At 44.9% G+C, this 27,600-nt stretch overlaps 1 protein-coding gene across 1 annotated transcript; it reads right to left on the reverse strand.

Annotated features, from left to right (window-relative positions):
* Positions 1–197: 197 nt before the first annotated feature.
* On the reverse strand, positions 198–27,268 carry dync1h1 (dynein, cytoplasmic 1, heavy chain 1). Its single transcript, XM_037487166.2, has 78 exons — positions 26,896–27,268; positions 25,827–25,914; positions 25,461–25,634; positions 25,058–25,313; positions 24,750–24,936; positions 24,387–24,658; positions 24,059–24,286; positions 23,266–23,919; positions 22,748–23,170; positions 22,443–22,622; positions 22,162–22,311; positions 21,898–22,044; positions 21,605–21,745; positions 21,240–21,416; positions 20,918–21,028; positions 20,682–20,801; positions 20,327–20,566; positions 20,019–20,174; positions 19,791–19,904; positions 19,579–19,689; positions 19,275–19,484; positions 19,003–19,149; positions 18,743–18,909; positions 18,474–18,647; positions 17,969–18,323; positions 17,672–17,866; positions 17,302–17,584; positions 17,107–17,207; positions 16,796–16,955; positions 16,317–16,557; positions 15,995–16,178; positions 15,675–15,887; positions 15,277–15,515; positions 15,005–15,161; positions 14,671–14,895; positions 14,325–14,555; positions 14,064–14,204; positions 13,706–13,939; positions 13,347–13,553; positions 13,118–13,239; positions 12,835–13,000; positions 12,514–12,677; positions 12,115–12,244; positions 11,857–11,990; positions 11,609–11,723; positions 11,366–11,527; positions 11,032–11,246; positions 10,721–10,925; positions 10,466–10,639; positions 10,228–10,347; positions 9,993–10,113; positions 9,514–9,709; positions 8,648–8,765; positions 8,340–8,555; positions 8,048–8,260; positions 7,796–7,923; positions 7,511–7,664; positions 7,249–7,395; positions 6,921–7,071; positions 6,544–6,797; positions 6,276–6,410; positions 6,086–6,180; positions 5,798–5,972; positions 5,609–5,684; positions 5,321–5,481; positions 5,112–5,223; positions 4,964–5,024; positions 4,768–4,891; positions 4,524–4,637; positions 4,216–4,386; positions 3,850–4,067; positions 3,650–3,753; positions 2,547–2,755; positions 1,589–1,742; positions 1,294–1,436; positions 994–1,162; positions 750–874; positions 198–638 (listed from the first exon to the last, which is right to left on the reverse strand). Exons 1-78 carry the CDS (start codon positions 27,143–27,145, stop codon positions 510–512), a joined length of 13,923 nt encoding a protein of 4,640 aa, XP_037343063.2. The 5' UTR covers positions 27,146–27,268; the 3' UTR covers positions 198–509.
* Between the last annotated feature and the right edge of the window lie 332 nt (positions 27,269–27,600).

A 27,600-nucleotide genomic window follows, 5' to 3' on the forward strand; every position in this document is an offset into this window, starting at 1 on the left:
CATTGAGACACCCGCAAGGTGGACATCCAATTAGCCTGCTTTATGGGTGAGAATTAGGATGTCATTATTGAAGGCAGCTTGAATTTAGAAAATGGCCCGTTCAAATATATTTGAACTCTTGTTTATTGACTGCCATCAAGTTGCATACTACATATCCCACAGGCCTGAATACCATGAGAGAACTTTGAAACCAATAATGCAGTACATTTCATTCCAGAGTTTATTCAATCTAAAAACATACAGCATCCTTCATAAAAACATCTTTTACTTTCAACTTCTCCACATCACATTCCTTTAATTTACCATCAGACAACATCCTCTAAACCTTCTTTGCTGCTTTCCAAAAACCCTAACAATGGCTACAACTCAATTACTGCTCTGTAAAGGTTAAACTACATTTTAAATTGGAATGAAACAGACTACAAACTACTGCTTAAATGTTAATACACATTGCATGCAAGTGATTGTGGTTAAATAGCAAGACTAGTCTGCAGGAATGAACCGTGTTTCTACTCGGTGCAGAGGACAGCAACACCACGCTCATAGAAGCTATGTGGATCTTCCTTGGTGGCGATGTCGAAGTCAACAGTGAAGATGAGGTCAGACCTGGTGAAGTTCAGGTACACGGGGAGAGTCACCTGCAAGGACAAGAAAAGAAATCAAAAATCATGGCAAGCAGACATTGTCACTCATTTGTACAAATCAATAGTTGCATAGCTTTACATTGTGGGCAAATATCTTGTTCTTACCATGTGTCGGCTTTCAGCGTTGCTCTGCTTGATCCAGCGGAGCTGAGTGAGAGGCAGCTCAGTGGAGATGGAGGTGGACAGAGACAACTTGTTGTTTGTACAAACAGCTCCCTGCAGCGTCAGACCTGAGAGAAACAGTGAGCATGTTCCGAGTTACAACCTTTGAAACCAAACCGTACAAACACACAATCAACTGGTATTTGAATCTGTCGCGCCAGCGTTAGTGGGACCCTCCTTGTCTGACCTTTGATGCCAAAGCTGCATGCGTCGAGTGCGGCACCCTGGGCAGTGGTGACGTTGACCTCCAGACACAGCTCTTCCAGAGACCAACTGTTCGCCTGGGCCACATACTGACGTGTAGCTGTAATGTAAGCCTCTGGCACAAACAGGCTGCCGAGGCACACATGGATGTTCTGGAGAAGAAAAATAAAAAATCTTGTAGTGTGAGTGGCTACGTCACAAATGGAATCTGCTCAAGGAATCAAACATGGTAATTTAGAACAGGATGTTTGAGGCGGTACACAAACTGTTAACCAAAAAGTACCTTCAGTTCCTTTGCACCCCCACTGGCAGAACCCTGGGAGATCTGCTGCAGCTGTTTGATGCGCTCACTGAAGTCCGCCACCCACTGGATCACAGTCATGGCGGCTGGAACGGTGTATCGACACCAGCCGCGAGGGAGGATGCCTGAGAAGCAAGAAAAAACAAACAAACAAACAGGTATTCCATTATAATCTGTTCAGACGATGAATAGCTTTGAGTATGCATTGCTTTTCCTATATTAATTCATCTGACTCTAGATAAAAATTACACTATTTGACCAGTAAGTAAGATTTCACCTTTGACAAGGTCGCTGATGAGTGTGCGCAGGTCATTAGTTTGCTTCTTCTTGCCCTCGCAAACTTGCACCACGTCGGCAAGGTCCTGACGAACCTCCTGCAGCATCTTGCCGCCCATCTTCACCTCGCGCTCGAAGAACCGGAACAGTGGGTCCTGGTTTTTGTGCGTTTTCACAAAAAGGCATGGAATCAAGTACAGAAGGGCCCAACAAAGATATCTATTTGAATTCAAATGTGTCCCGTTTCCTTTCATTTGACCCCTTTCACTGTTCAAAAATCATTAAACATACTAGAATTTAGTGTGAATTCAGGTATATTGGGACATCAAGTAATTTGGGACAGCATAAGGAAAAAAGCTGCCTTGAAAAGGCTGTGGTAAAGTTGGTGGTGCGAATACATTATATACCTAAAGTCACATGACATCACACAAGGGGATGTGGTCAGCATCAAACAGGAAGATAAAATGTCCCTTTATACCCGAATCCAGCCTACGCCTCACGGTTGTATGCCACCACAAACCAGCCATGTTGCAGTTCACATCCATGTCTGTCCATAATGGCATCACTTTCCAAAATGATATCACCTTTTCTATCCTATAGGATATTTGTGTTAAATAGTAACAATTCGCAAATACATTCAAGTTTAGTTTTCGAGAGGTCCCAGTGATTTTTGAACACTTGATTCTAAGAATGTTCTGGGGTCCAAGTGGACATTTGGTCCAAATTTTCAGAGTTTACCCAAGTAACTCATTAGATTTCGCCAGAACGAGACGAACAGGAGGTGTCCTTAAGAGTTTTTTGTAACCTGGAACCATAATGTTTCTGTAAATGCAGCCCAGGGGACGTAAAAAAAAGCTGCCCAACCTAACAAATTGTGGTGGATGTTGTACAGCAGAACACAACATTAATAGATTGGTCGCCTGAAGTCCGCTTGCTCACCACCTTTTCTCTGACATTACCTTGATGTTCTCCACCGTGCGTTTGAGTGGATTGACTGTCTGGGGCATGAGCTGCATCCAGTTGCAGGCTGTGGTGTGTAGTGTCCTCATCCAGGCCGGCTGGGCATCGGATGCAGATGCGGTGCGCTCCTTTATCTCTGTCTCGTAGGCAAGGTCATCCTCATCCTCCAACGTCTGCATTTTCAGCATCTTACCCATCATGTCAGTGCCTGCGCAGCCGGGCGGAGGGAGTGAGTGGGGAGGGAGGTTGAAGACAAGGCCATGATGGGAGGTAGGGGAGAAGAAATTAATAGTGGAACAAAGACACCGGCTGCTTATCATGAAGGTGTGTTAATAAAAAAAAAAGGTTTGTTTTATCAAATAAAAGTTGTGCCAGACAAATAGTCACGCTGTCAAAGACAAAAAAAAGGCTGCAGGCAATATTTCCATCAACATTCAACAGTTTCCAAATGGTTAAATTAACCACATTCTTGACTGACTGGGTCTGTAAGAGAAATGAAAATAATTAGGAGAATCTAAGGAGTAGGAATGAGGCAGAGTGAAGATGAGGAAGTGTGGGGTTGTCTAGCAGGTGGATTCTTTGGCAGCTGGGATTGTGGAAGTTTGGAAAGGGTGTGGAAATAAAAACAAAGCAGGTAGGAAGGGTAGGATTGAGGGAGTGTTGCTTTGAATCTTAATCTGAGGGTAGGGTGAAGATCATATTTCAGCAAAGCGACATGATGGCTGTGAAATACAGCTGCTGGAGGGTGAGGACACACACTTGCTTTGGGCAGAGCACCTTTTAAAAAGGTCAATGACCTCAGCTGGGCTACAACTACACACTGTATGACTAAGATATACGAGACTGCTACCACAGAAAATAAAACCAGTCAAGGGAACCCATGAGAAGATAAGAAATTAGTAGAGGTAGGACCCAGAACATATACTCTTTGCCACACACACACAAATAACAACTCTTGACCACTGGTTGATACTGTCGAAACAAAATTAAAGACTAGAACAAAGAGAGAGATGGTTAATGATCTGCCTGGTGAAAACGTGGAATCTGAATCATTGAGAAACAAGGATCAGGATATGTTGAGGTCCAGTTGCAGTTAGCATACCCTGAGTAGTAAGCAACACCTTCTCTGCATTGCTGGGCAACCCGAGCCAAGATGGAGTCTGAGTGTCGGGAAGCATCTCGACCCAGTGCATGAACTCCTCACGACTGCAACATGTAAAATACATTTAAAAAAAGATTGTCAAGAACACATCATTCTGTTCAAAATATACCAAAGCAATTTGACAAAAAGCCACAACTAACCGAATGCCGTCGGGCATTTTGATGTCCTTGTGCCCGTCGACTTTGAGAGCCAGCTTGAACTCACTGTCGAAACTTCGCTTGGTGAAGATGCGATCCATGAAGGTGTTGAGCAGACGCTGGTCAAACTCATTGTCAATGCGGCCGCCATAGATGGATTGGGCCATAAGGGTCTTCAGTGCTGCCCAGGGGATCTTGTCTGGCGCAATGTTTTGACGACCCTGTGTGTGTGTGTGGTAAAAGTTGTCATGTTTAACAAGCTGTATGAACTCAAAAACTTAGTCAATGTCTAATTGATCGATATTTGACACGAGTAGATATTAGTCAACAAATGGTTATGCTGACAATTTCAATTATTTTATTTCCTACCTTAGCAGTGTCGTCCAGCCAGGTGTCAATGGTGTCACAGGCAGAGCGGAGGTCAGACTCTCCAAACTCATATTTCTTGGACCAGCCCAGCGGGGCATAGCGCAAACGTTCCTGGATGACTGCATGGAACCAAGCCAGCAGGAAGTAGAGACGAGCACGCTCATTGGGAGCCTGGAGAAACATGGGGGGGAGAAAAGGCTATTAGGATAGCAACACAAAGGAGGACGTGTGCAGTCAGTATTGACAGAAAATAAATCAACTTTGGTGGAAAAGTGAGTTTGTGCGTTGGTAGGTTCGGATTTAGTGACCTTGCACATGCGAGCCACAGGGATGCTGCTGAAGGTTCTGAGCATGTTGGCCTTGACACCAGGAGGCGGCTCAAACACAAAGATACGACCGGCACGAAGTAGATTCACTGGAACCTGGAGGAAAGATTACATTAATGAGATTTTAGGGAATTAAGAGAAAAAAAATAACTCTGGGGCCCAGAGTGATAATTTAACTTCACTACATTATGAAATGCTAATATGTTTTATTAGTGCTGTGGTTTACCTTGGGGTTGATCTCCATGGTAAGGAAGAGCCTGAAGCTGGCATGAGGCTGCATGGAGTGGAGCTTCTTCTCCAGCTGCATCAGCCATCCTGGGGCCAAGTGGACATTCTCCAACATCACCCACCTGCGAGACGAAAACAGTCAGGATACATACACAACAAAACAAAGTGTGCACACAAAAATACACAATGCCCACCTTCCAGACTTGACAGCAGTGTTGATGTCTCGGTCTGCCTTATTGAAGCCCTCAGCCGAACCTGTGGACAGAGAAAGAACAAACATTTACCAACAATCTCTTAACTAAACTTTTGTTATTCATGTGTCTACACTTATTCCTTCCCTACCAATAGAGATGGAGGTGATTTGTTTGTTCTCCTCAGCAGCCAGATCTCTGACCAGGCCGCTGGCATCGTAACCTGGTACAGAACACATTAGCACAGGAGTGCTGGGCTTCACCTATAGACACGAGAAAAAAAAAGAAAGAAAATAAATCAGCCACAGAATCAACAAACGCTGACAGACGCCGGTTTAAAACAAAATAATTAGTTACTACCTCGCTATCGACAATATTGGCCAGGTCGAGTGGCTGCTCAATGATGTTCATGAAGGTCTCTCCCAGCACCTTTGAGACAAAAATGTGTGACATTGCCAGCAGACGGTCGGGGCGGAAGGCCTGAATGAGCAACAGCTGGTGCACAGCCTGGCCAATGGGTGCTGAATGGGCAGAAGTGAACGGGGAAGAGCAGAACATAAACATTTTAATTCAATAATGATGTAAATATCCACTTGATATAAATGTATTGCATCTTAATGCAAATATAACAAAGCTATATACACTCACTGGACTGCTTCTCCTCTGACCACAGATAAGGAACAGCCAGATCTGGAGTGTTGCTCTCGATCCACATGAAGAATTGCTGAAGTAACACAGAAAACAATGATGATCACTGAGGCAAAATGTGTTAAGAAAGTAATTTAGAGGGATGATTGTGAATACATGTGCACAGGCAGCATCTGTTGAATTACTCACCTCGTCGGCTTGAACCTTGTCCACCAAGTCACTGAAGGCTGGCAGGCGGCTGAGGCGGACCATGGCCTCACTCTGTTCGGTGGTGAGACCCTTCACTTTGGGCAGCGTCATGCCTGTGAGAACAATCTCCTTTCCACGAAGGAAATGCTGGAACTCTACATCGTACGAGGGCTCACTGGAAAGAGATGGATAAACAAATCGTTAAGATTTGTGTTTAATATTATGGAGAAAATGTGCTTTATGTGATATTGCTACTGGTTGTACATTGGTGCAATAGAGGCATCTTACCTGGTAATGCCTTTGATGCTGATCTTAGCCAGAAGCATGGCAAAAGTGATGTGGTCATGGTGCAGCATTCCTCTGGCTGTTCTGTTGAACACCACCTTAATAAAAGTTTTAAAAAAAAATGAGCAAATGATGTCTATTATGTATTACAGAAATAACATGCAGGGAACATAGTCCATTTTCCCAAACAAACCTGGAATAGGTCCTTGGTGATCACATCGAGTCTCTGTGTATGATCACTGATGCCCTTGAGGTTGGGATTCTCATACAGCACCGTGTGGTAGGTATCCAGGAAGAAGTGAAGGGAGTACTGGTACAGGAAGTGCATCTGGAGCAAGACAAAAAGATTGGTTTGTTGAATGGCTCTTTGGCGCACATACAAGTATTAGGCAGCATAGTTTAGTGGGCATTGGACATGGAGATATTGAAAAAAAAGAAAGAAAAGTGATTGATGTTTTTACCTGATTGAGAGACTCCATGGTGAAGTAGATGCTGCTGCATGCAGAGGACAGCGACAGGTATTGCTGTGACACCGCCTCCACTTCTGCCATGACGATATCCGTTTCCTCCACCTTCCTGGTCACCTCAGCTGCCTCCTTCTTCAAATTCTCCAGAGTGGTGATGATGGTGTCGTCGTCAAGGATGCGACCTTTAACCTCATTGAGGGCCTGCAGCAGGGATTTTTCCAGCTGACGCAGACGCAGTTGGAATTCACCTGCAAGTGACAAGAAAGTGGTTTACTGGCTTTATCATTTCAAATCTTTGTCTCGCATCCCCATCAGTGGTCATCTTCATCATCACCAGCTGTTCCATTGCGTCGTCACACTTTCGGACTCACCCTGCAGCTTGAGGAGGTCGGAGCGCTTCTCATCCACATCAGGCCGCTCAGCCTTTAAGACCTCGTTGAGACACTGGCTCTGGAGGCTGCTGCGTGTCACAGTGAAGTTGACAAACGTAACACGGGAACACAAGTCTGGCGGGAACTCGACCTGCATGTACAAGAAACATCAAAGAACAAAGATGAACTTCCTTGTAAAGCCGGTTTCACAGGGCAAGTGCTCCAATTGACAAAAGCTTTTTTTCTACATGGAAGACTTAGTTAAGGTATTTATAGAGATCTATTAATCTTAGAGTATGAATAGTTAAAAGGTGATTAATCTACACACCGTAGGGTCTCGTGTCGAAAGGAAGATGACAAAGGAAGGTGACAGATCGATGTCCTGGTCCCCCAGGGTGATGAGGACACGTCCTCCAGTCCTGCGCACCTCTCTGTTCAGCACCGGATTTAGGATGGGATCGTAACTCTCTACATCCTTGAAAAAGGCAACCAAAAAAAAATGTACTTGAGTAAATAAGTAAAACCTTCACGAATACATGTGCCTAGGACATTGACAACTAAAATGTTGGCACTGAAGTAGTCGTTCATACCTGAACCAACAATGGGTTTCCAAAACGCAAGGCACTCTCCAGGTTCTTCCTGAAGGCATCGTCCAGGAAACTGGTTCTGGTGATTTTGCGTTCTTTGTACTCATTCATTATGAACTCTGTCGCTTGGCCTGATGGATCAATGATTAGCGGGTACCTATACAGGGGAATGGTATAAAATAGATCAACAAGCAAAGTGAAACTTATCGCTACTTGATGTTGTGGAATACTTAGTATTCGCCACAGTAATAACACTTAAACATCACTGAAGAACAGAAGGACACTGACCTGTTGAACCTCTTGAGCATGATGGCGTTCTCAGTGCAGAGATCATCAGCTGGGAGGGAGTTAGCTTGCCAGCGGAGTCGCTCATCAGCGTTTGACAGATATTCAGTTCTGGCAATGTCAGTACGGAACTGAGGGGGAGGCGGGGGGATTAATCCATTAACATTTCAGGTAGTAAACACAGGTGTGCCTTCAGACATGTTTGTAATGTCGATTTGATGTCTAAGTTCCCACACATATTGGTAATGTGAATACCTGAATGTTGGCCTGCTGCAGGTGGTGAGACCAAGTAGTGAACAGGTTCTGCCTCATCTGTTGTTCAAAGTAGCCGGCATAAGAAATGAAAGCGGCAGAGAGCAGACAGTCTCCAGCAATGGTGGACATCTGGTTCTTGAAGGTCTCACTGGTCTTCTCCCAGCGGTCCCTTTCAGCAGACAGACTCTTCAGCAGGGCCGTGCTGCGATTCACCTGGAAGGACAGAGCGCAAGTTCAGAAAAATGCCGCGAGATGCTCTGGATAAGAGAGAGGTGGTTTGGAGACACTGTACCTTGGCCTCGACAGCGGCCAGGTCAGCTTTGATGGCCTGGGCCTCTGATATGAGGACAGCGTACTCCTCCTTGTAGCGAGCGATGCTGGCCTCCAGGTCTCTGATCATCTGCTCCACAGATTCTGCCTTTGTCTTGTTGTCGGTGGCGTCATCCTCAAGCTTCTGCAGTTCATTACGCAGAGGCTCCACACGCTTCAGCATGTCAGCATAATTAAGCTAGTGGGGAGGCAGAACATGTTATACTTTTTTTTAAAAGTACCCTTTACACAAAAAAAAATAAAATAATCATATCACTTGGGCTTTCTTACCTGAGCAATGGCCCATTTCACCATAGGTCCACAGGCAAGAGACGCCCTGTTGACCTGGTCGTAGTTATAGCTTGGGTTGGACATGTAGTTCTTCTTCATCTTCTCACGGATGGAGTCGCTGGATAAAGTGTAAGCCGTCCAAGAAGTTAGAATATAGCAGAACTTTACACCATTAAATACTTCAATGTGGAATGATGATTGTGAATCACAGGAAGTGAACAGAATGATTTCAGTTTTGTTAGGGGTGGAGGAGGGTTATAACTTCTACCATCTTCACTGGGAGAAGTGCAAAATCATGACCTCAACCACTAAAACAAGATAGTTCTCGTTTTAATCATCAACTCATTTTCTAGTTCTCGTTTTAACCATCAGCTCATTTTCTGATTCAGCAATATCAATGGATGTGAAACCAAATCAAATTCCGATCGCAGGTGCCACTTGATTAATATACTGATTTAAGTAATTTGAGCTTCCATTAAAGACTGGACAAACATCTGACACCGGTACCTCATTTCCTCAGAGGAAAAGTTGACTATGCTGCTGATGAAATTGTCCTTGATAATAACTTGTCTTATTTTTTTCCAGTCACTGGTCTCCTCGCCCAGCATAAGGCAGATGGACTCCAGGGCCAGCTTGACTGGAGCTGGGGGATTGGTCATAGCCCGCACTTCTACTAGGTGATGCCGCTTTATAGAACTCACAGCTAGTTAGGTGGAAAAATGAGTGTTTTGAAAGATATAGGTAGTAACGAGGAGCAGGTTTACAAAGAGGGTAAACGAAACAGATGCAGGAGTTGAGAAGTAAGAGGGAGACAGAGGGAGAAAGCTTTAGTGAGCAACTGCAGAATAAATTCTTTATTATTTCACCTGATCTCTTCAGCTTCAAAGTTAACAATAGTGGGGATGAAGTTCTCCCTCATGATTATGGAACGGATCTGCTTCCAGTCGGTCGTGCTCTCTCCCAGGAGCAGGCAGATGGACTCAAGGGCCAGCTTCACGGCTGCGGGGGGATTGGCCATGGAACGCACCTCCACCAGGTGCTGCTTCTTAATGGACTTAACAGCTATCAACATCAGGTGAACAAGGATGTGGGTTATGACAAGGAAGGGGCAGTGATGAAGGGAGTATGCAGGTAAAGATCAAGTTAGTTATTTAATGACACTGTATTTTAGTGTTCATGATGTCTAGTAGCGCATGTAATGTGAAGAGAATCCGGTCATTTTCCATTTATATAGTTCTACTGGTATGCAAATCATACCAGAATCCATCCTTAGAGCAGGAGACTGTACTGTGACAACACATAAAATGCGCTATCAAGACAGCTTTGAGTAAATATACCACTGTACCATTCTGAGCCTCAATAACAGCAGGCTCCACTTGGTCCAAGTCCTCTTTGACACTCAGTTGTTTGTCCTTGATCACCTCCTGCTGCTTGTACACAGCTTCCTGGATCTCCTGGCTCATCACCTGGAATCACAATAACAGAATAGTTTAGCTTGACTCGACCTAAATGGGCGGGGCGACATTAACAACGGTGTAAATTAGTCTCAAAAGGATGAACTCTTAGGATTTTTTATTTACCTTTTTCTTCTCTGCCTCCTGCTGGTCTTTGACCATCTTCTTCAGCTTGTCGTTGGCAGCAGCATTCTTTGCCTCCAACTCTTGGCTCTTAATTCTCAGATCACGACGAAGCTCCTCCACCTTGATGTGGAGGCACATGTACAAGCGGAGGAATGAGCAGCCGTTGACCCGCACAGACAAATGTTTTATTAGGAGACCCAATGAGTCTCAGGTAATTAAATAAATTCAGTTACTTCACCTGATCTACAGTCTCCTTGATCTTGCGGAGACCGACGTTGAGATGCATCTGCTGCTCCTCCAACTCACTGCGCTTCTCGTTGAACAGGTTGGCATACTGGTTGATGAAGTCCAGGTAGTGGCGGGGAGTGATGGCCATTGTGTGACCACCTCGCTTAGCCAGACGGTTGTTGGCCTGTGTACACAGCAACGACGTATAAAGTATACCACGCAATCCCCCCATTCACCACAAATGCAAACTTGAAAACATTCCTACCTGGTGAAGAGTCTGGTGTACAAACACACAGCCGTTGACAATTGCCTCGCGGTGAGATGGTGTCTGGGGCAGTTTGTCGTAGACGGCTGGCATGTAGTCTGGCACCTTGTAGTTTGGTTTCTCCAGATCCATCTTGCTGGTGAACTCCTTGCCGACCTGATAAAGGGCTTCTGTAGACCAATCTCCGAACCAGTTCAGCACACACCTAATTCAAAGAAAGGCATTCAGTTATCCAAGTCTTGTTGTAATTTTAGCATTGTAGTGTTGGTATCAATACATTCACAGGTGCTGTTCAGCATGGGTCATTGTACCTGTTGAAGAGGGCAGGCGATGTGGCAGCTCTGTCCTTCAGGCCCTCTGACGAAGGGTTCATGGTGAAAACCACATGGAGGTTCCTGATAACCTGGCTGGTGAACCATTTATACAGCTCCTCATGTGTATCCAGCATCAGGCCCTCTTTCTGGGCTCCCTCCTTACACTGAGTCATCAAGGTGGCATACTCATCTCCCTCGAACAGACCAGGAACCTAAAGGAGGTCAACATAAATCAGGAACTAAAAGAAAATGTGTGCTCAACGCAACTTGATATTTTATTTTGGAAATCTGAAGGCAGCGTTCATCATTTGGCAGCAAGGTATGACGGTACCTCTCCATTGGCGAGCAGCGTGTTCATTCTCTCAAGGAAACCAGAATCCAGCACATTGGACTCATCCATGATGAAGGCAATCTTCTCATTCTTGCAACCCGAGCGACGCAGCACTGTACGCAAGTCTTCATCAAAGTCCTCCCCAGTGTATTTCCTGTGTACCTGAAAACACAAGAATCTAATTTAATACAGACATGACGATATTTGGCACCATATCTATACAATGGCTTTTGTGGTACCGACCTTGATCTGGTAAACGCTGAGTCCGTTCATCCAAGCTACGAAGCGAGACAGAGTCGTCTTTCCTGCTCCGCTCACACCGATCAACAGGAGATGGCCCTGAGGCTGACGGAAGATTCTGGAGAAGGAAATACAATAAACTTGAGGGCTATTTTCTATTAGTTTTGGCCATTACTTCCACAAGACTAAATCTTGTGGCAAAGGGTCGGTATATTTCTGTATTAATATCAGATGAGAAGACTGTTACTAACCGGTCAATCCTGAGGACGTGGTCCAGCACCTCATTGAAGAGCACCAGAGGGACGTCCAGCTCCTCTTCATAGAAGACCTTCAGACGGGCCTTAACATAGTCTCTCAGCTCCTCCTGCTCCACTGGGATGTAGTCCTGCATCCACAAACGATTGGCTCAGTTTGAATTGAAATCTAATATCTAAAGACTTGCGGTCAGTTCTCTAAAGTTCACCATCATTACCAAAGCAGGATTGTCAGTCAAGCGGTTTCTGGTTTACCTTGGAGAGCCAGTTGCTGTAGAGGATAGGCCTGTTGAGAGCCTTCTCTTTTTCAATGTTGGGGAAGTGTTTGAGAGCGACCACGTCAATGTTATCATCTGTCCACCTTCTCTCTTCATCATCAACCAGCCTGAGTAAAAAGGTTTAAGATGTGCCACATTATCTCCAGCAAACACCAGCAAATAATAAATTATTATTATTAATACCTGTGCATTTTTTTTTTTTTACATGCCCCTAACTTTTCATTAGCCTTTTCAAGGAAGAAGTAAATGCTTTTTAATTTTTTCTGCTGTCCCAATATACCTGAACTACTGTTCGCATCAAACTAATGTACAGAGATTACTTTCACACACTAATCAGAACTTCTTATTCTTCAGCCTCTCAGAAACCTGGACTCACCTGTCTTGGAAGAGACGGAGAGCTTCATGGGCCCAGATGCGGATGAGCCCCTCGACTGGCAGAGTTTCAAGAGGCCGCAGGGCCTCGAAGATACCCCTCACCCAGCGGGTCATCTCTCTGGGGGAGTAGATGTAGTGAGGTTGGGTGTCCTGGGTGAATCGCTCCTATTAGGAAAAAAATGTATAGAATAAAGATATGCAAATGTAATAGTGTGAACGAAAGGACTGAAAAGTAATCAATAAAACTGGTCATTTTTTTTTATTTGCAACGTTTCCTATGACACCACGTATTTCTTATACTTATTTAGTAATCTCGATTTACCTGAGACATGGTGTAGAATTCAACCATAGCGGCAGTGAGAGGCTCAGCATAGGTACGCAGAGAGGGGATGAGGCGCAGCATGGCGCGGTTGAAGGTACCATAAATCTGGGTTAGAGAAGCTGGGCCTGGATAGTCCACATACACCACAGGAACGTGGCGCAGGAACCTAAACAGCAAATGAACAGTCTTAAGGCTTGACATATGAAGGAATTGTTCCAATTTAATTTGTTTTTCTGTTAATCGTGGCATCCATTTTATTATTTTTCCATTCTGATTACTGCACCTGTGTGTAAGAGGCTTTCTGCCAGGATCAGTGGGAGGGTTACAGGCACCAACAAACTGGATCCTTTCCAATTTGACCCAAGTCTGGTCTGAAGTGCGGTAGAAACCGCCATGTTCCACCATCTGCAAAGAAAAACACCACAGGGGAGATTTAACATACAAGAAGGGACACCAAATAATATTTGGCAAACAGGGAAATTAAATTGCCATTTTTAAACAATGAATCATACCTGTCTGATGAAAGAGATGACTCTCTGTGTGCCGTACTTGTCCATGTCTGGAAGATTGATCTCATCACAGAACAACACCAGCCACTTGCCCAGCTGGACAGGAGAGAGGACCACACCGTTGGGGGTACGACGGTATTCACAGTAGTGATCAAAGGTCTTCAGCAGCAGCTCTGGGGTGGTGGCACTGGAGAAGTTCAGACCCACAACCTGGCAGAGTGTAAGAGCAATAAGAAAACATTCTAATACTGCAATATACATATTATTTTACATTTTTATTTAGTTGTTTATTTAAGTTGTACGAGTTACAGTTAAACTGATTCTACCCATCTATTATAATTCATATTTGTTAAGCTTCTCACCTCCATATCAGGCAAGGCTCTGAGGGCGCTGAACAGAGTCATAGTCTTTCCAGAGCCGGGAGGTCCACACAGCACCAGTGGTTTGTGCTCTGCCAGCCACGTGTAAAGCAGAGCCTCATGGCGTACTGTGTCCAGAGTGGGAACCACGACATCAGGGGATGCCACTTTGTGCGTCTCCACCTCGATCTGGGGCACCTTTCCTTGCCAGGACTGCCATTCACCAGAGATGCACACCTGCACAAAACAAATACTATTCATTAGTTTTCTGAAATGACAAGACTGCTGTAGCTTTAGTTTGCTTTTAGTTAATCACAGATACAAAGAATCCAACATTTGTAATAAGAGTAAGAGGCTTTACCTCATAGTCAATGATGGGGACATTGGGAGCAGATGGGAGTGGAACAGTGGTGATGCGACGGATATATTCTCCAAGCTCAGCCCTCATCTTCAGTCGTCCGTCACCAGAGAAGGACCACAGCACAGCGTAGATCAGATACCTCTGTGTAGAGAGAATTCGACAAAATGCATCAGCACCGTTTTTGCAGTGATTAAGTTAATATAACAACCGTAAGACACATATTCTTCCGTAATTTATATTGAGAGCAGAAAGCAGAATGACCTGCATGTATCTCTCCAACTGTTCAATTGGCATGGGGAAGTCAGGATGATTGTTGTTGTAGAGCGCCACATTACGGCAGGCCTGGTGCAGCATTGAGAACAGAGAACTTAAACAGCGCAGGCGGGTGAAGTCCATGATGTGCTCCATCTTTGAGGCGTGCTCCAAGGCCTTGATCACCAGACCTGTGGAGGTGAAGTAAGGCTGCAGGATAGCTGCAGAATCCCGTTGAATCTAGGAGTAGAATGTGCAACAGGACATTAGCCATGTCACAAAATACTCTTGAAATACTATTCTTGAATGAACTGCTGTTATTTTTGTACAGGTCAAGATAAGAAAACACTTTTACCTGTAACATAGGTGATGCAGTCTCATCCTCATCTTCTGTGCCCTTTCTCTGGCGCAGAGCTTCATCCTCTCCCTCGTCCAATGGGATGCTGCGAATGCGAGCCAGGAAGTGGTTGAAGATCATGTCGGTGCTTAGGACATCCTCACTGAACCAGACCATACCACAGCGAGACACAGTGGCCAGGGTGGCATACTTCAGGTTCTGTACTTCAAACATGACACGCACCTGAAGAGAGGGAAACATTCCATGTCAATAAAGGATGTTTCTCAAGTTTAGACAAAAAAAAAAAACCCAAAAAACAAAACAGAAAAAGCTGGAAGATTTGTGCTCTTACATTTGGTGGCAAGCTGAGACGCTCTCCATTGGGCAAAGTGAGCAGCTTGTTGTCATCCAGGACTGAATTGAGATTTTCAACCCACTCAGGGTCAACATCACCATCGAAGATAATCCACTGACGCTTTTGTAGTTCACCTCGAACATTGTCAATGATTCTGAAATTGAAGGAAAAAATATTGTACGCCAATTGTTTAAAACAAAAAACAAACTTATTTTCTGTTAAACTGAGTAAATTTAAACTCTTGAAAAGAAATGTGTTACAGAACTCACTTTCTGAGAATGTGTGTGAACAAGCCATCGGTCCATTCACGAGTGTTGGGGTCTAGGGTTCCATACAGGTGGTCCTTGCTGATGGCCTTGGGGTCAATAATGTGGGCTACGCCTTCAACTCCCTCCAGCCTCTCTAGGGCCTTGAGCAGCACCCTCCATGCCATGGACTTCCCACTACCGGAGGGTCCCACCATCATCAAACCGTGGTTGATCTGTGTGATCTGGAACAGCTGGAGGACCTGTTAGGGAATGAACGACAGTTGCAGAAAATTAGATGGACTACCAACTATGCAGGCACCTTTAATACGGTGCCACCATCCCAACCCAGCACGGTAAGGGACTTGCGTCTCCAGGAGATGTGCAGGGCACATTCACTATATATGTTGACTACTACACACCTTCTCCACCCACATGCTGCCCACATCGTCGCCATCTCCATAGGTGAGGTACATCTCCGCGCAGACTTTCTTCAGCTCCTCCCTCAAAGCGGTCATCTCCCCACGCATGTACTGGACTCCAGGGAAGACGTCCGACAGCAGGCTGAACAGAAGAGGGATGTCTTCCGCCACCAGCTTGGGAACCATGGTCTCGCACACACTCTGGATCAGGATCTACAGTAACAAGACGGACTGAGTGAAAAAACTGAGGCGCTTCCATTTCTGGCTGGAAATTATGGCAAATTTACATAAGAAATTATAAATAAACGTAATATTTATACCTCCTGTTCGGGAAGGTTCTCCGCAATGTCATTCTCATCAACCACCTCTCCACGCTCCAGCTTCTCCCTTTTGATCTTCTGGATGCGCTCACGCTTGACATTTCCAGCACTGATCAGCACACTCTTGAGAGCTCGGAGGCCGAAATCGTAGTGACTCTGGGATGACAGCTGCTCATCACACAGTCTGAAATAATAATACCTCATTTATTATAGCACCGTTTAAGTTGAAAAGTTAAAACAAATCAGATGCAACTACAGATAATGGGGTGAACCTCTAAAGAATGTTCTCATTCTATGGTAGATTTTGTGAAACAGTACATACTTGAAAAAGGGTACGATCTTCTTGGCGAGGATCTCAGCTGTTCGGAAACCTTGAGAGTAGAGCATGACCTGCGCAATGAGCTGGCGGTCGGGCTTGGTCATGGCCAAGCTGCGGAACAGCTTCTTCAAGTTGTCAGGCAAGTTGGATCGGCCAGCATAGCCAGGGTTCATGGTGATGAAGATGGCCATGTCTGGACTCACCTTCACCTGCTTGTTCAATAGTTCTGTGGTGACAGGCACACCTGAGGGGAGACATATGCGTACTTATTTACAATCACTATTGAATGGTGACACCCTACTTTGTGCTCCACAGTATGTACATGTTTTTAATTTCAGTTAGAAAAAAACGGTTTTATTGTACCGTCTTTCTTGGCAATAAGTTCTTGTTGTACTAAATGTAATCTGGAAAGTCTTTAAAAGAGTTGGCTCATTTCCGTTCACAAATAGGACACCCCGATTTCCCAAAAATGTCATACATACTCCTGTCTCTGTTGGGGTTGATGTGCTCCCTCAAAGCAACCTGTATGTACTGGACTTGCTGGGAGACGGCAGAAAGCATTCTCTCCTCCAGACGATTGAACTCGTCGAAGCAGCCCCATGCTCCCACCTGGCACAGACCCACAAAGATTCGACCCATGGCCTAAAAAGAAAAAAGTCAAGAGAGAATATTATAAATAGCTAAATCCTTATAAACACAACATGCAAATGGTTCAGTGATATCTCAATGTTTGGCTTTTTAGATGCATTAGACAGAACAACTAGAAAGACTAAAGAATAAGTCTGTTATGCACCTGGAAGTCAAATGTCTCATCACAGTTGAAGACCAGGACAAAGCGACCCAGCTGGTGACCAAGAGCTTTCACTGACTCAGTCTTTCCTGTGCCAGCCGGACCTAGATGGAGGACGAACACAATAAAGTTGATTCAATTTGCATATCTTGAATATGTATAGCTCCATTTCAGTACAAAAAAAATCATATTCTGTACCAAATGGTGACCCTCCGAGGCGGGCCTCCAGAGCCTGGGTCATGGTGAGATAGCAGCGATCTGTGAGAGGGGTCTGGACGAGCTTGTCTTGGACCCCCAAGTACTCAAAGCCATAGTTGAACTTTGCATTGGCCATCTGAATGGACAGCTGTTGGAGGACATCTGTCTGCTTGGGGTCAAAATAGAAGCGCATCTGGCTGAGCCACTCAAAGGACTTTGGGTTGTCAATCTTGTTCTTGATCAGAGTCCTAGTCACGTCACGTTGGTGCACCAGCTCGGTGATCTGAGAAAGAGCAGAAGAGGGATTTCAGACAGTTTTCATTTGACAACATTCTTTTGAAAAAGGGTACTAAAGAAAATGGCCTCTAACCAAGTGCTCAAGTTTCCTCCTGCGGAGCGGAGGCTGCTCCATTAGTACGGTGTCAGCCAACACGTTGAGGGTGGCCTGCACATTTGACAGCACAACCTGCATGAGTTCAATGTCCCCCCCACCAGAGATACTGGTCAAGGCAAACTCAATGTTCTCAGACCAGGCAATCTGAGTGGACAGGACCACCAGCTGGGCCTGTGAAGAGAGGAAACGGAGAAATTACATTAACAAATCACTTTATTATGTTGAAAAACTGACAAACTGACTGTGTGTAGAAGAAAAGCTCTCACTACCAACCTGGTAACTATCAATCCACTTGATATACTGGCTCAGGTCAATGGCTGTGCCCTTGTTGAAGGATGTGACCTCTGTGACAGACTCCGCTAACAGCTTGGCCAGTGTCACCCTCATCTCCTTCTCCACCAGGGTTAGCCACTCATTGATCTTGGGGTGGTCTGTGATGGAGACTGGTGTCTTGTAGAGGATCTCCTCACCCTCACGGGAAGAGATTCCCAGCACCACGGTGCTGTCTTCGTTGAGCAGGATGCTAGAAACACCAGCAAACATCTTCTTGAAGTGCTTTTGCAGTTTGGCCACATTCTTGCTGTTGCCGATGATTTCCAGAAGGTCCTCGTCTCCAACAAAGTAGAACCTGGAAAACAGATGTGAGATAGATCAATTGAGGGGTAATAAGTCAATGTGTAAACAAATAAAAGTGATTCAAAATAATTTACATTACAGTGAACGTCTTATATTGCACTTGGACGACAATGCAGTCGCTTCATCTCCAATCATTTTTTACCTTGGGAACGATGACCTCTCCCTCTCCAGATATTCTCCGAGAGCTTTCTGGATTTTTCCCAGAAGGTCAGCAAGCCGCTCCAGTGACCTCTGTACGCCCTGAATGTTCAGCACATCCATCACTAGAGGAGACTTCGTGACCTTCTTCATCAGTGCAAGGAACTCTGTGCTGATGCTGGGAGGGGAATACACATATTAGTCAATTCAAGCTTAAATAATTACATTCAAATATATTCTGGTTTGTTAAAATGTAAAAGTAAGGGTACATACCTCTGGAATCTTTGGGTTTCTACAGGGAGCAGATGTTTAATGTCAGCACTGCCGGTGAAGATGCCTTCCAGATAGACCCAGCGACGCTGGACGTCAATCCATACGTCAAAGAGAGCCATGATGCGGTTCAGCTTGTCCTCCCAGCTCAGGGCATCTTCTTCAAACACCTGAGAGCAAAACATTAAAACGACATTATGTTAATGCAGTTTAATAAAGTACCAATTTGTTCAAATCTCGATGTGTAAAGTAATGCTGTTTACCTTGTAGTATGGAGACAACTTCATGGCAGACACACTGTTGATATGTTCTTTGACCTTGTTGAAGAGGTCATCCCATCCTCTTATCAAACGACACTTGTTCTGGTAGTTCACCAGGTCGAGCTCGTAGGAGTTCCACACCTCACGGATCTGAGAACCAAAATCCACAACGTCATTATGAGAAGGACTACAAACCAAAGTAATTCATAATCCTAGATTTATAAGATAACTACTGCCATATGAGCATCACACGTCTGTGAGGGTTCTCTTTTTACTTGTTTGAGGAACTCCTCCAAAGCCATTTCTCCTTGAGCTACCAGGAGAACGTCCTTCACCACCATCTCATTCTTCTGAAGATCCACGTCCCAGATGTGTCCCAGGGTCAGCTCTGACGGGACCCAGTTTACATGCAGACGCTTCATCAGCTGCTTCCAGTGGCGATCCTTCAGAGCCTCGGATTTCAGCTCAATCACCAACATGTTCACCTGCAGAGAAAAGGAATGGAAAAGTGAAAAATGTAGCAACTTCTTTTTCACAAGTCATATTGTGTGCTTAGTGGAAAAAAAATGGCCGCCTGACCTTCAGGTATCCTTTAAGAAGCCTCTGGACAAACTCGTAGGACGCGTACTGTCTTAGCCTTGCTTGGAAGTTCTTCAACTGGTTCAACAGACCATCCAGACTCTGACGAAGCTACACCAACAAGAGAATGGTTATTTTCTAAGAATTTTGTAATTCAAAATCAGTAATAACCAGAGATTCCATGATATGAACCATAACTGTAGATTTGTTACCTTACGAGGCTGCACAGACACCCAAGGCTGCTCTTTCATCTGGTCGATCTGCTCCCAGACCTTAGACAGCTCTGACCAAACCTCCTTAAGGTCATGCAGCTCCTCTAGTGCCACCTACAAGTTACCACAGAGAAAGAAACGAGTTAAACCAAAATAGTAGGCTGCCTGTCACCTCGTCTTAGGTTGGTGTTTTCCCAATGCTTTTATAGGAATAGTTGCTGGCGTTACCTGCACCCTCTCTTCACTGCCGCTGAGCAGGCCCGTGTCAGTGAGCTCCAGGGCTTCTTTGGCTCGGGCACACTTCTCCCTCTCCACCTTCAGACGGCCAAAATTGCCCTCGTAGATTGTCAGCGATTGGAGAGCCTCTTCTGGACGCAGGTTACCCTGGTGAATTGCATCATCAAAAATATTTGATGAATTAGTTCTGTCACAATAGCTTATAACGATTCAACAGCTGCGATTTATACGTAAAAGAAAAACAGGGTTGACTGCACTTTATAGAATTATATACACTGTAATAACATTATATCCCTTACAGCAACTGGTTTGGTCTTCTCCCAGTCATTGAGCAAGTCGGTAGTGCGGTTTTCCACAGCTTTGTCCTCCTGGACAATCTTCAACTGCAGGTTGGCCACCTGCTGCTGGATAGCGGTGTCCTTGCGCTTCATAATGTCACTGAAGGCCCCCCATTCACCTTCAATGTTGTCGATGTAGAGCCAAGAGGGAGGGAACTGGAATCTCTGCTTTTCCAGCAAGCGCTGCCCATTGCGGAACAACTACAAATAAAAGCAAATAGAATCTGATTAGAAGACAGAACTATATTTGTTGGTGAATGCAGTGGTACAAAACAGTAAAAAAAAGAAAGTACACTGAATGTTTTGGAGTACTTACGTCCACATTTTTTTCAAACTGTTTAATTTTGCGCTTCAGGGTCTGGACATAAGTTATGAAGTTGACAGCATCGGAGGTGCTTGCTGTGTCCACTGAATGTTGCTCCAGTTCTTGACGGGACTGTTTTTTGGAAACAGAAATTATAAAATGGTTATGACAAAAACCTAAATCTACAAAGTAATCCTCTGATCAGTGTCTCAGAAATCTGGCCATTTTATATTGACAATTTGTATTACCTTTGAGATCTGGGAATGGAAGTCCTGCATGTTCTGGCCAAGCATCTGACCAAACTTGCTGAGCACTTCTTTGTGCCAGGAGTCGTACTTCAAGTTCACCTTGGACTGAACCTGGTGGCAGGCAAAAAAAAATAAAAAATGTAAAAACTATTTACTAAAGTCCATTGAGATACAAAAGAACAGTAATAAAACAAATCTGCACAAATAACAGGGTGTATGTAGATAGACATTCATTCATTTTAAAATGTAATTTAATTTACACTGTCTAATGTAACATACGTCATATCATGTTTCACAAGAAATTATATAAAATGATTATTACCTTGCCATAGTCGATGACCACGGGTCCAAACTCTTTCCGCGTCTCTGCGTTGTCAAAGGTTCCACGTGCTTTGCGGATCTGGACCAGCAGGGCCTGCCACTTGGTGAGGTCTTCACCCAGACGATTGTAAATGTTCTCAGCTTGCATGTCCCACAAGCACTGGTACTGCAGCCACACCTGGACAGAGGTAGCAAAGAGAAGTGGAATAATCAAACTAACAAGACAGTGTGTAATATGCACTTTTAAGATATGGAGAAGCTGAACGTTATTTGGCAAATCCTTTCTTTGAAGTTGTTCCTCTAACAAAGCAACCAACTTCTAGAAGTAAACCTCAAGTACAAGAACACCCTGTAAATGTAAATTACCTTGACATACTGCTCCACCTCATTGACAATATCTTCAACTGCATTGTAGGCCTCCTCCAAGGCTGCAGGGCCATCTGGCATCCTGGTCAGGGCATTTCTGTAGAACTTCTCCTCCTCTGACAGCTCGTAGTGGACTCCCACCTGGTGGGAAAGCACAAGTTCAATGAGACTCATGTCCTTCCCTCCATCATAGTGGGTAGATGATTAGTTCAAAGTTTATATATCACGGACAATCATGCAAGCATTCATATTATTGCTACGCTGTACATTTCCTCCAATTTAACTATATCTACCTGGTATCTTTGGCTCTGAATCCTGGGAAGAGAAAGGATGACCATCTTCCATGCAAACATCTCCTGGTAGAGCTTGTAGCGGCAGTCTTCAATTGGTGGGTTCAGGTAGATCACCTGGTTAGTTATCCTCAGCTCATGGACAACATTCTGAGAAAATTTTACAAAAGAATTGTATTGATAGAGAGCAGTTTTCAGGAATGCAAGGTCTCCCAAGATTTGAAAATGAATACAGGGCATAATGCAACACAAAGTCACATCGGCTACCTTGATCCTGGGATCTCCTCCAGGTTTGTGGCTCAATTGTGGAGCCTCAGTGTCCATATCTACATCAGCTTTGTCCTCGATCTGGCCACGGAGCACCTGGGTCCAGGCCTTAAGGCCAGCTTGCAGACGAACTCCCAGGATACGTTCAATCTACAACAAGAAAATTTGATTTGTTTAAAATATACAGAACAACAGAATGAAAAGTATTTACGGTCTGACTCAAAACAGTCCAAATTCAACACAATGAACTAATTATCCTTGATTTGCTTTGTGATGCCAACCTCAATGTCAAGCTTGTTGACCCAGATGGGCAGGTTGGAATAGGAGTGGAGATTGAGATCATCCACAGCCTTCTGGACTCTGTTGAGGATGTCAGAGAAGGTCCTGTTCTCGAACATGCAAGTCTCTAAAGAGCGGACCTCAAGATCAATTTTCTCCTCAATCAGTAGGAGGTCGTCAACCTGAAAACAGGCCGCAGAAAAAAAACAACATTAGAAGGTGTATGTGGGAAAATTATTATTACATTTTCTTTCATTCAATGTCCCAGAGGACACATATTTATACAACCATTAATAGTGACACTGACCTTCTCCTGGAAGTTGAAGACCGTTTCAGCCAGCCTTTGAACATAGGGATCCAACTTGTAGGATTCCCAGACCAAAGTGATGCCTTCAGTGACAAGAGCCTGAACCTCTTTCTTAAGCCCAGCCACCAACAGAGAGATGGAGATCCTCTCCTCCACCTTCTCACAAGTGCGCTCATAGGTGCGCACGCTCTCGATCAAAGAGATGGCAAATGGGTACAGCTGGTTGGCCTGGTGGGCTTTGTTGACAATGGCCAAAGGAACACGGAAGCTCAACCACTTGAGGTTGCGGACCTCTTTGGACAAGGTGATGATCTCGGGGAGGAAGTTGACTTTAAGCTTGAGCATGTTGCCTGTACGCCCACGAGCACGGGTACTCTCAATTGTGAAGATGCGGCCGGACACACCGAGGTTGCGCTGCTGCACCTAATGTACAAGAGAGGAGTGACTTCTATTTAAAAACAAACAAGAGAGACAAGAAAAAGGCAACACTATATTAATGTCCAAGATAAGCTTCATACCTTGCGAGCCCAGTCATCAAATATCTCTTGAGTATTGAGCTTTGCCCTGAAGCTATCTCCATCCTGCTTCAGCTTCAGCCCTTCCACGTGATTCTCCCAGCCTTTTCCCAGCACATCCTCGACTCTCTTCATATACGCCGTCAGCTGACGGTCGATCTGCTTGGCCCAGATGATGGAACCAGACACAGGCGGCAGGTCTCGGACGTGGCTCATCTTACAGGCCTGGCTCTGAGGGTACTGCACTTTGAACTTGTCATGCAGTGACTCGATGTCATCTTTCACACGCTGGATGAGCTGCGTCTGGTACTCCCGGATGGCACCACGGATGTGGGGACGCACAAAGAGAGCGTTGAAGCGGGAGAAGATGCGGAACATCTCATTGGCGTTCTTGGCGGTACCCAACTGATCACGCAGGCGGGCGGTGATTCGGGTCTCAACGCGGTCGATGCGTTCATCGTAGCGCTTCATGGCGGCTTCCCAGGCTTCCATGCCTTCCTTAGACACGTCCAGACCATCGACCTCTTTGACATTCTCATAAGCCAGGTTGACTTCCTCGATCGCGTTGGCATCAGCGGCATCAAAGAGAACTCCAGCTACCTTCATGTCTTGAGGCTCCACGGTCTCTCCAGGGGCATGTTGTGGCACGGCAGAAAGCTGGGGGATAAAATTGAAACAAAGTTCTCAATTAACTTGGAATCGAGAGGAAAACTGCATAAAAATGTAAGCAATGTAAAAAGGGGGCTAGTGCCTTTAAGTCCAAGTGTGGCCACTCTATGTTGGGATTTTGTTTTACCTGAGGCCTCAGCACACGGACAATGACGGCCCTCAACTGCTCATGCTGCCTTCGGAATCGTCTCATGTGATCCAGCCGTGATTGGAGCTTCCTGTGAGCTGGGCTCAGACGCCACACCATCTTCAGGTTCTCTTCTCTCTTTCTCTTCACAATGTCTCTTAGAAGAACCTGCAGCTTCTCATACTCATCCTCCCAGGTCTGGAACACCTCAAAGCATGCAACCATCACCTGTAGGCAGAAGTTGAAAATAGTTTTAGAAAGAAAGAAAAATACAATATGTTCTTCTCGGCAGAGTGAATAGAGAACAGTTTATGCTGGACACACAAACCTTTTCAAATTCCTCATAGGCGACATGCATGAGCTTTCTGGTGCCCAACACCTTGAGGAGCTGGGAGCTCAAGTCCCTAGAGATGGCCTCCACTAGACGCAGGGCTCTCTGGATTGGGTACTTGGTGTTCCGTATCTTTTTCAAGTGAGTGAAAATGGCCATCAGGGCCTGGCGGATCTTATCAAGCTCTGACGCAGAGAGAAGGTCATTGAGAGGGAAGTCCTTCATTAGAGGGTTGTAGTCATTAACCGTTTCGACAGCCTGCTTCAGACCTGTGAGAAGGAGAGAAAAGATAAACAATGAATCACATTGTAATAAATGACTACCAGTAATGAAAAATTGTGTGTATTGGTTGTCACTGACCAGTGTCAGTGTCAAAGCTGACAGTAGCATGGAAACGTTTTCCGTGCTTGAGTATATCCAGAGTTAGCAGAACTTCAGGGCTCTCTCTCTTCTCCTGGATCCTGTTGAGAGCTCTCTCCAGATTCAGCCAGAAACTGATTTCCTGCAAGGCTGTGCCAGAAGCTGGGTCACGGTCGAGCTTTGTCACCTGATAAAAGGGGTGGGGGGGAGAAGTACAATGAACCCAGTTGTGAGTTTAATAGGAACTATTTTCTCCATATACCTGTGATGACATGACATTTGAACTAGAAACACAGAGAGCCTCTTACCTTTTGGATCTCTCTGATCCAGCGATTGACTCCAGATTGCAGCTGGTTCAGGAAGGTTGGGTCCTCCACTTTGTCACCAAAGTCGGTGACTTTGGGCTTCTCCCCGCGCTCATAGAACTGCTTGGCAATGTTTGTGATGATTGGGTGGATGAGCAGGCTGATTTCAGGAATCTCAATGTTCTGCTGCAAGTGAAGCAGGCCCATCTCCAGCTCAGCAATCTTTTTCTCCACAGAGGGAGCCATCTTATCACCATCTCTAGAGTTAGAATAGAAATGATAGTGCAGATTAATTTCCCATCAATGTAACATTATTCCTCCACGCGGAGTTCATGAGTCTGTTTACTAGACGATAGTCTTTTTTTCCAAATCAATTTATAAGACACATTTTCCTACACAAGATTACCTGTCTGCCTTGCCCGACTCACGGATGTAGGACTTGAAGAAAGGAGCAACGGCATTGCTGATGAAAGAGTGAAGCGTCTCATAGGGAGAATCTTCACTCAAAGTCAGAACTCGAACTTGGGTTGAAATAGGCTTGTCTGCATCAATGACAATTGCCCTCTTGATGAATGCCAAGCTGCAAGGGGGAGGAGGCCATTGGTTAAAAATCACTCATGTGTACACTGAATGCTTTGCAACACGTTCTGAATGTACCTTTAATGACCAGTTCATTAGAAAATACATTTTTTAATTAAACAAATTCTCATATATGGAACATATGGAAGTAGGGCCCAATATTGTAAGGCCCTAGTTTAGATGCCTTGCTTACCTGTTGGACTTCATCCCGTAGTGTATGTCAGTGCTGATGTTATAAGTGATGCATTCCTTCTCCTCTTCTCCCTCATCACCAACATCCTCTGCGGTAAAAACAAATCAAATCCAAGTCTTGCAACAGTCCTTTTCAACAGTTTAATCAAATGGTTTACATGGAGGGGGGTGATATAATGTTAGGGGAAACACTGCAGCAAACAGTAAGAATTAATGGCTACATATGGATGACCGTGCAATCTGACATCCCCACAACCATCTAGCTCACCCTTTTTTACAAGTGATGTCATAGCTTGTGGGAACAGATACTCCACCCTCTGCAATGCAGCATCAGTATTCTTAGTGCAAGAAAAAGGATTGACAAGGAAACCCAAACGCAGACTCAAGAGCTGGCCATGTGCAGTAGCAAGCGATCACGGTGGAAGTGGGAGGGGGAAGCGGCTCTGCTGCTCAGGAATAATTTGCCTGGAGGATACTCAAGATGCTGTGTTCATCTACACAAGCTGGTTCACATGATGAAACTCGGGGCGTACACAGCATGACTTGCAGTTGTTACAAGGGATACATTATCTTTGGATTTGAAATGGTTTTGGTGCTCGTTCTTTTTAAGCAGGGCTTATGTTGTTATTTTTGGCATAGAGGCAGTCACAGGACAACAATTTGAATGTGGTTTGTACATAACCTGCATTTCAATATCAAAAGGCAACGCTCGGACACCAGGATGTAACCTTATACATGCATTAACTGCGGATTAAGTTAACACCTTACAAATCATAACGTTACCCAACATTAATCGCTTTCATTCCACTGCGTCGTCATTGACTCGGTTCTCCCTTTTATAGTTAGTGCGGCGAAATTGCATGACAATAAAAGTAAGCGGTTGTTGATCATGTCAGACGCGACCAGTAAAACTACGACACGACTTTAACAGCTGGGTTAGCCGTTAGATAGCTTAACCGTTAGCTAGCTTAACGGTTATCGGCTAACACAGCGGTTGCTAATGTCAACTGTGTTGACAGTGATTTTATTCAGATCAGCGAGCCGTCGGGTTAATGTAACGTTGACGTTACCTTTGAGTGTGCTTCTCTCGACTAGAATGGTGTGAACTTGCGGATCGGCCAGAAACTTCTTCATCTGCTCCACGGCGCTCTTCTCCTCCAGGGCGGTTTCCAAAGCGGCCGGGGCCTCGCCGCCATCTTCCAGAAGCAGCGGTACCAATTTTCTCATATGCTTCTGCAGCACCGAGGTATCGGCGACCGTCTGAACGGCCGACACCTCCATGGTGCTGGAGTTTTCCTCCGTCCCCCCACCGTCGGACATGATTTAAAGCGGTCAACGACGACCGGTAGCGGCGTGAAAGCGAACAAAAGAACCGATGCTGACGTTGAGTAGCTGGCTGTGACAACCGAGCTGGTCAAACGCTGACTGCTGCTGTCAAAAAGCCGCACCCGGGAAGTTCATCTTGCGCAATGGATTGTGGTATTTGTGGTCCACGAGTTTATTATTTCACTGGAATATAGAAGAGGAAAACTACAATACCCACAATGCAGTTGAATGAATCAATTCCTTTATTTTTTTCTTTAGTCGTGAATGACATTGTAGCGTACATATATATCTATGGTAGCGTTAAATTGGACGGCGGTTTCACTTTTCTCTTCACCTACATACATAGTTTTTACAAAAACAAGAAAACTTATAAACTTATAAGACAAGGACAACAACAAAAAGTAGAATAATTAAGTATAAAGTATAAACATGTTGACACAGGAGTGTAC

This window comes from Pungitius pungitius, chromosome 14, assembly GCF_949316345.1.
Source record: "Pungitius pungitius chromosome 14, fPunPun2.1, whole genome shotgun sequence".
NCBI lineage: Eukaryota > Metazoa > Chordata > Actinopteri > Perciformes > Gasterosteidae > Pungitius > Pungitius pungitius.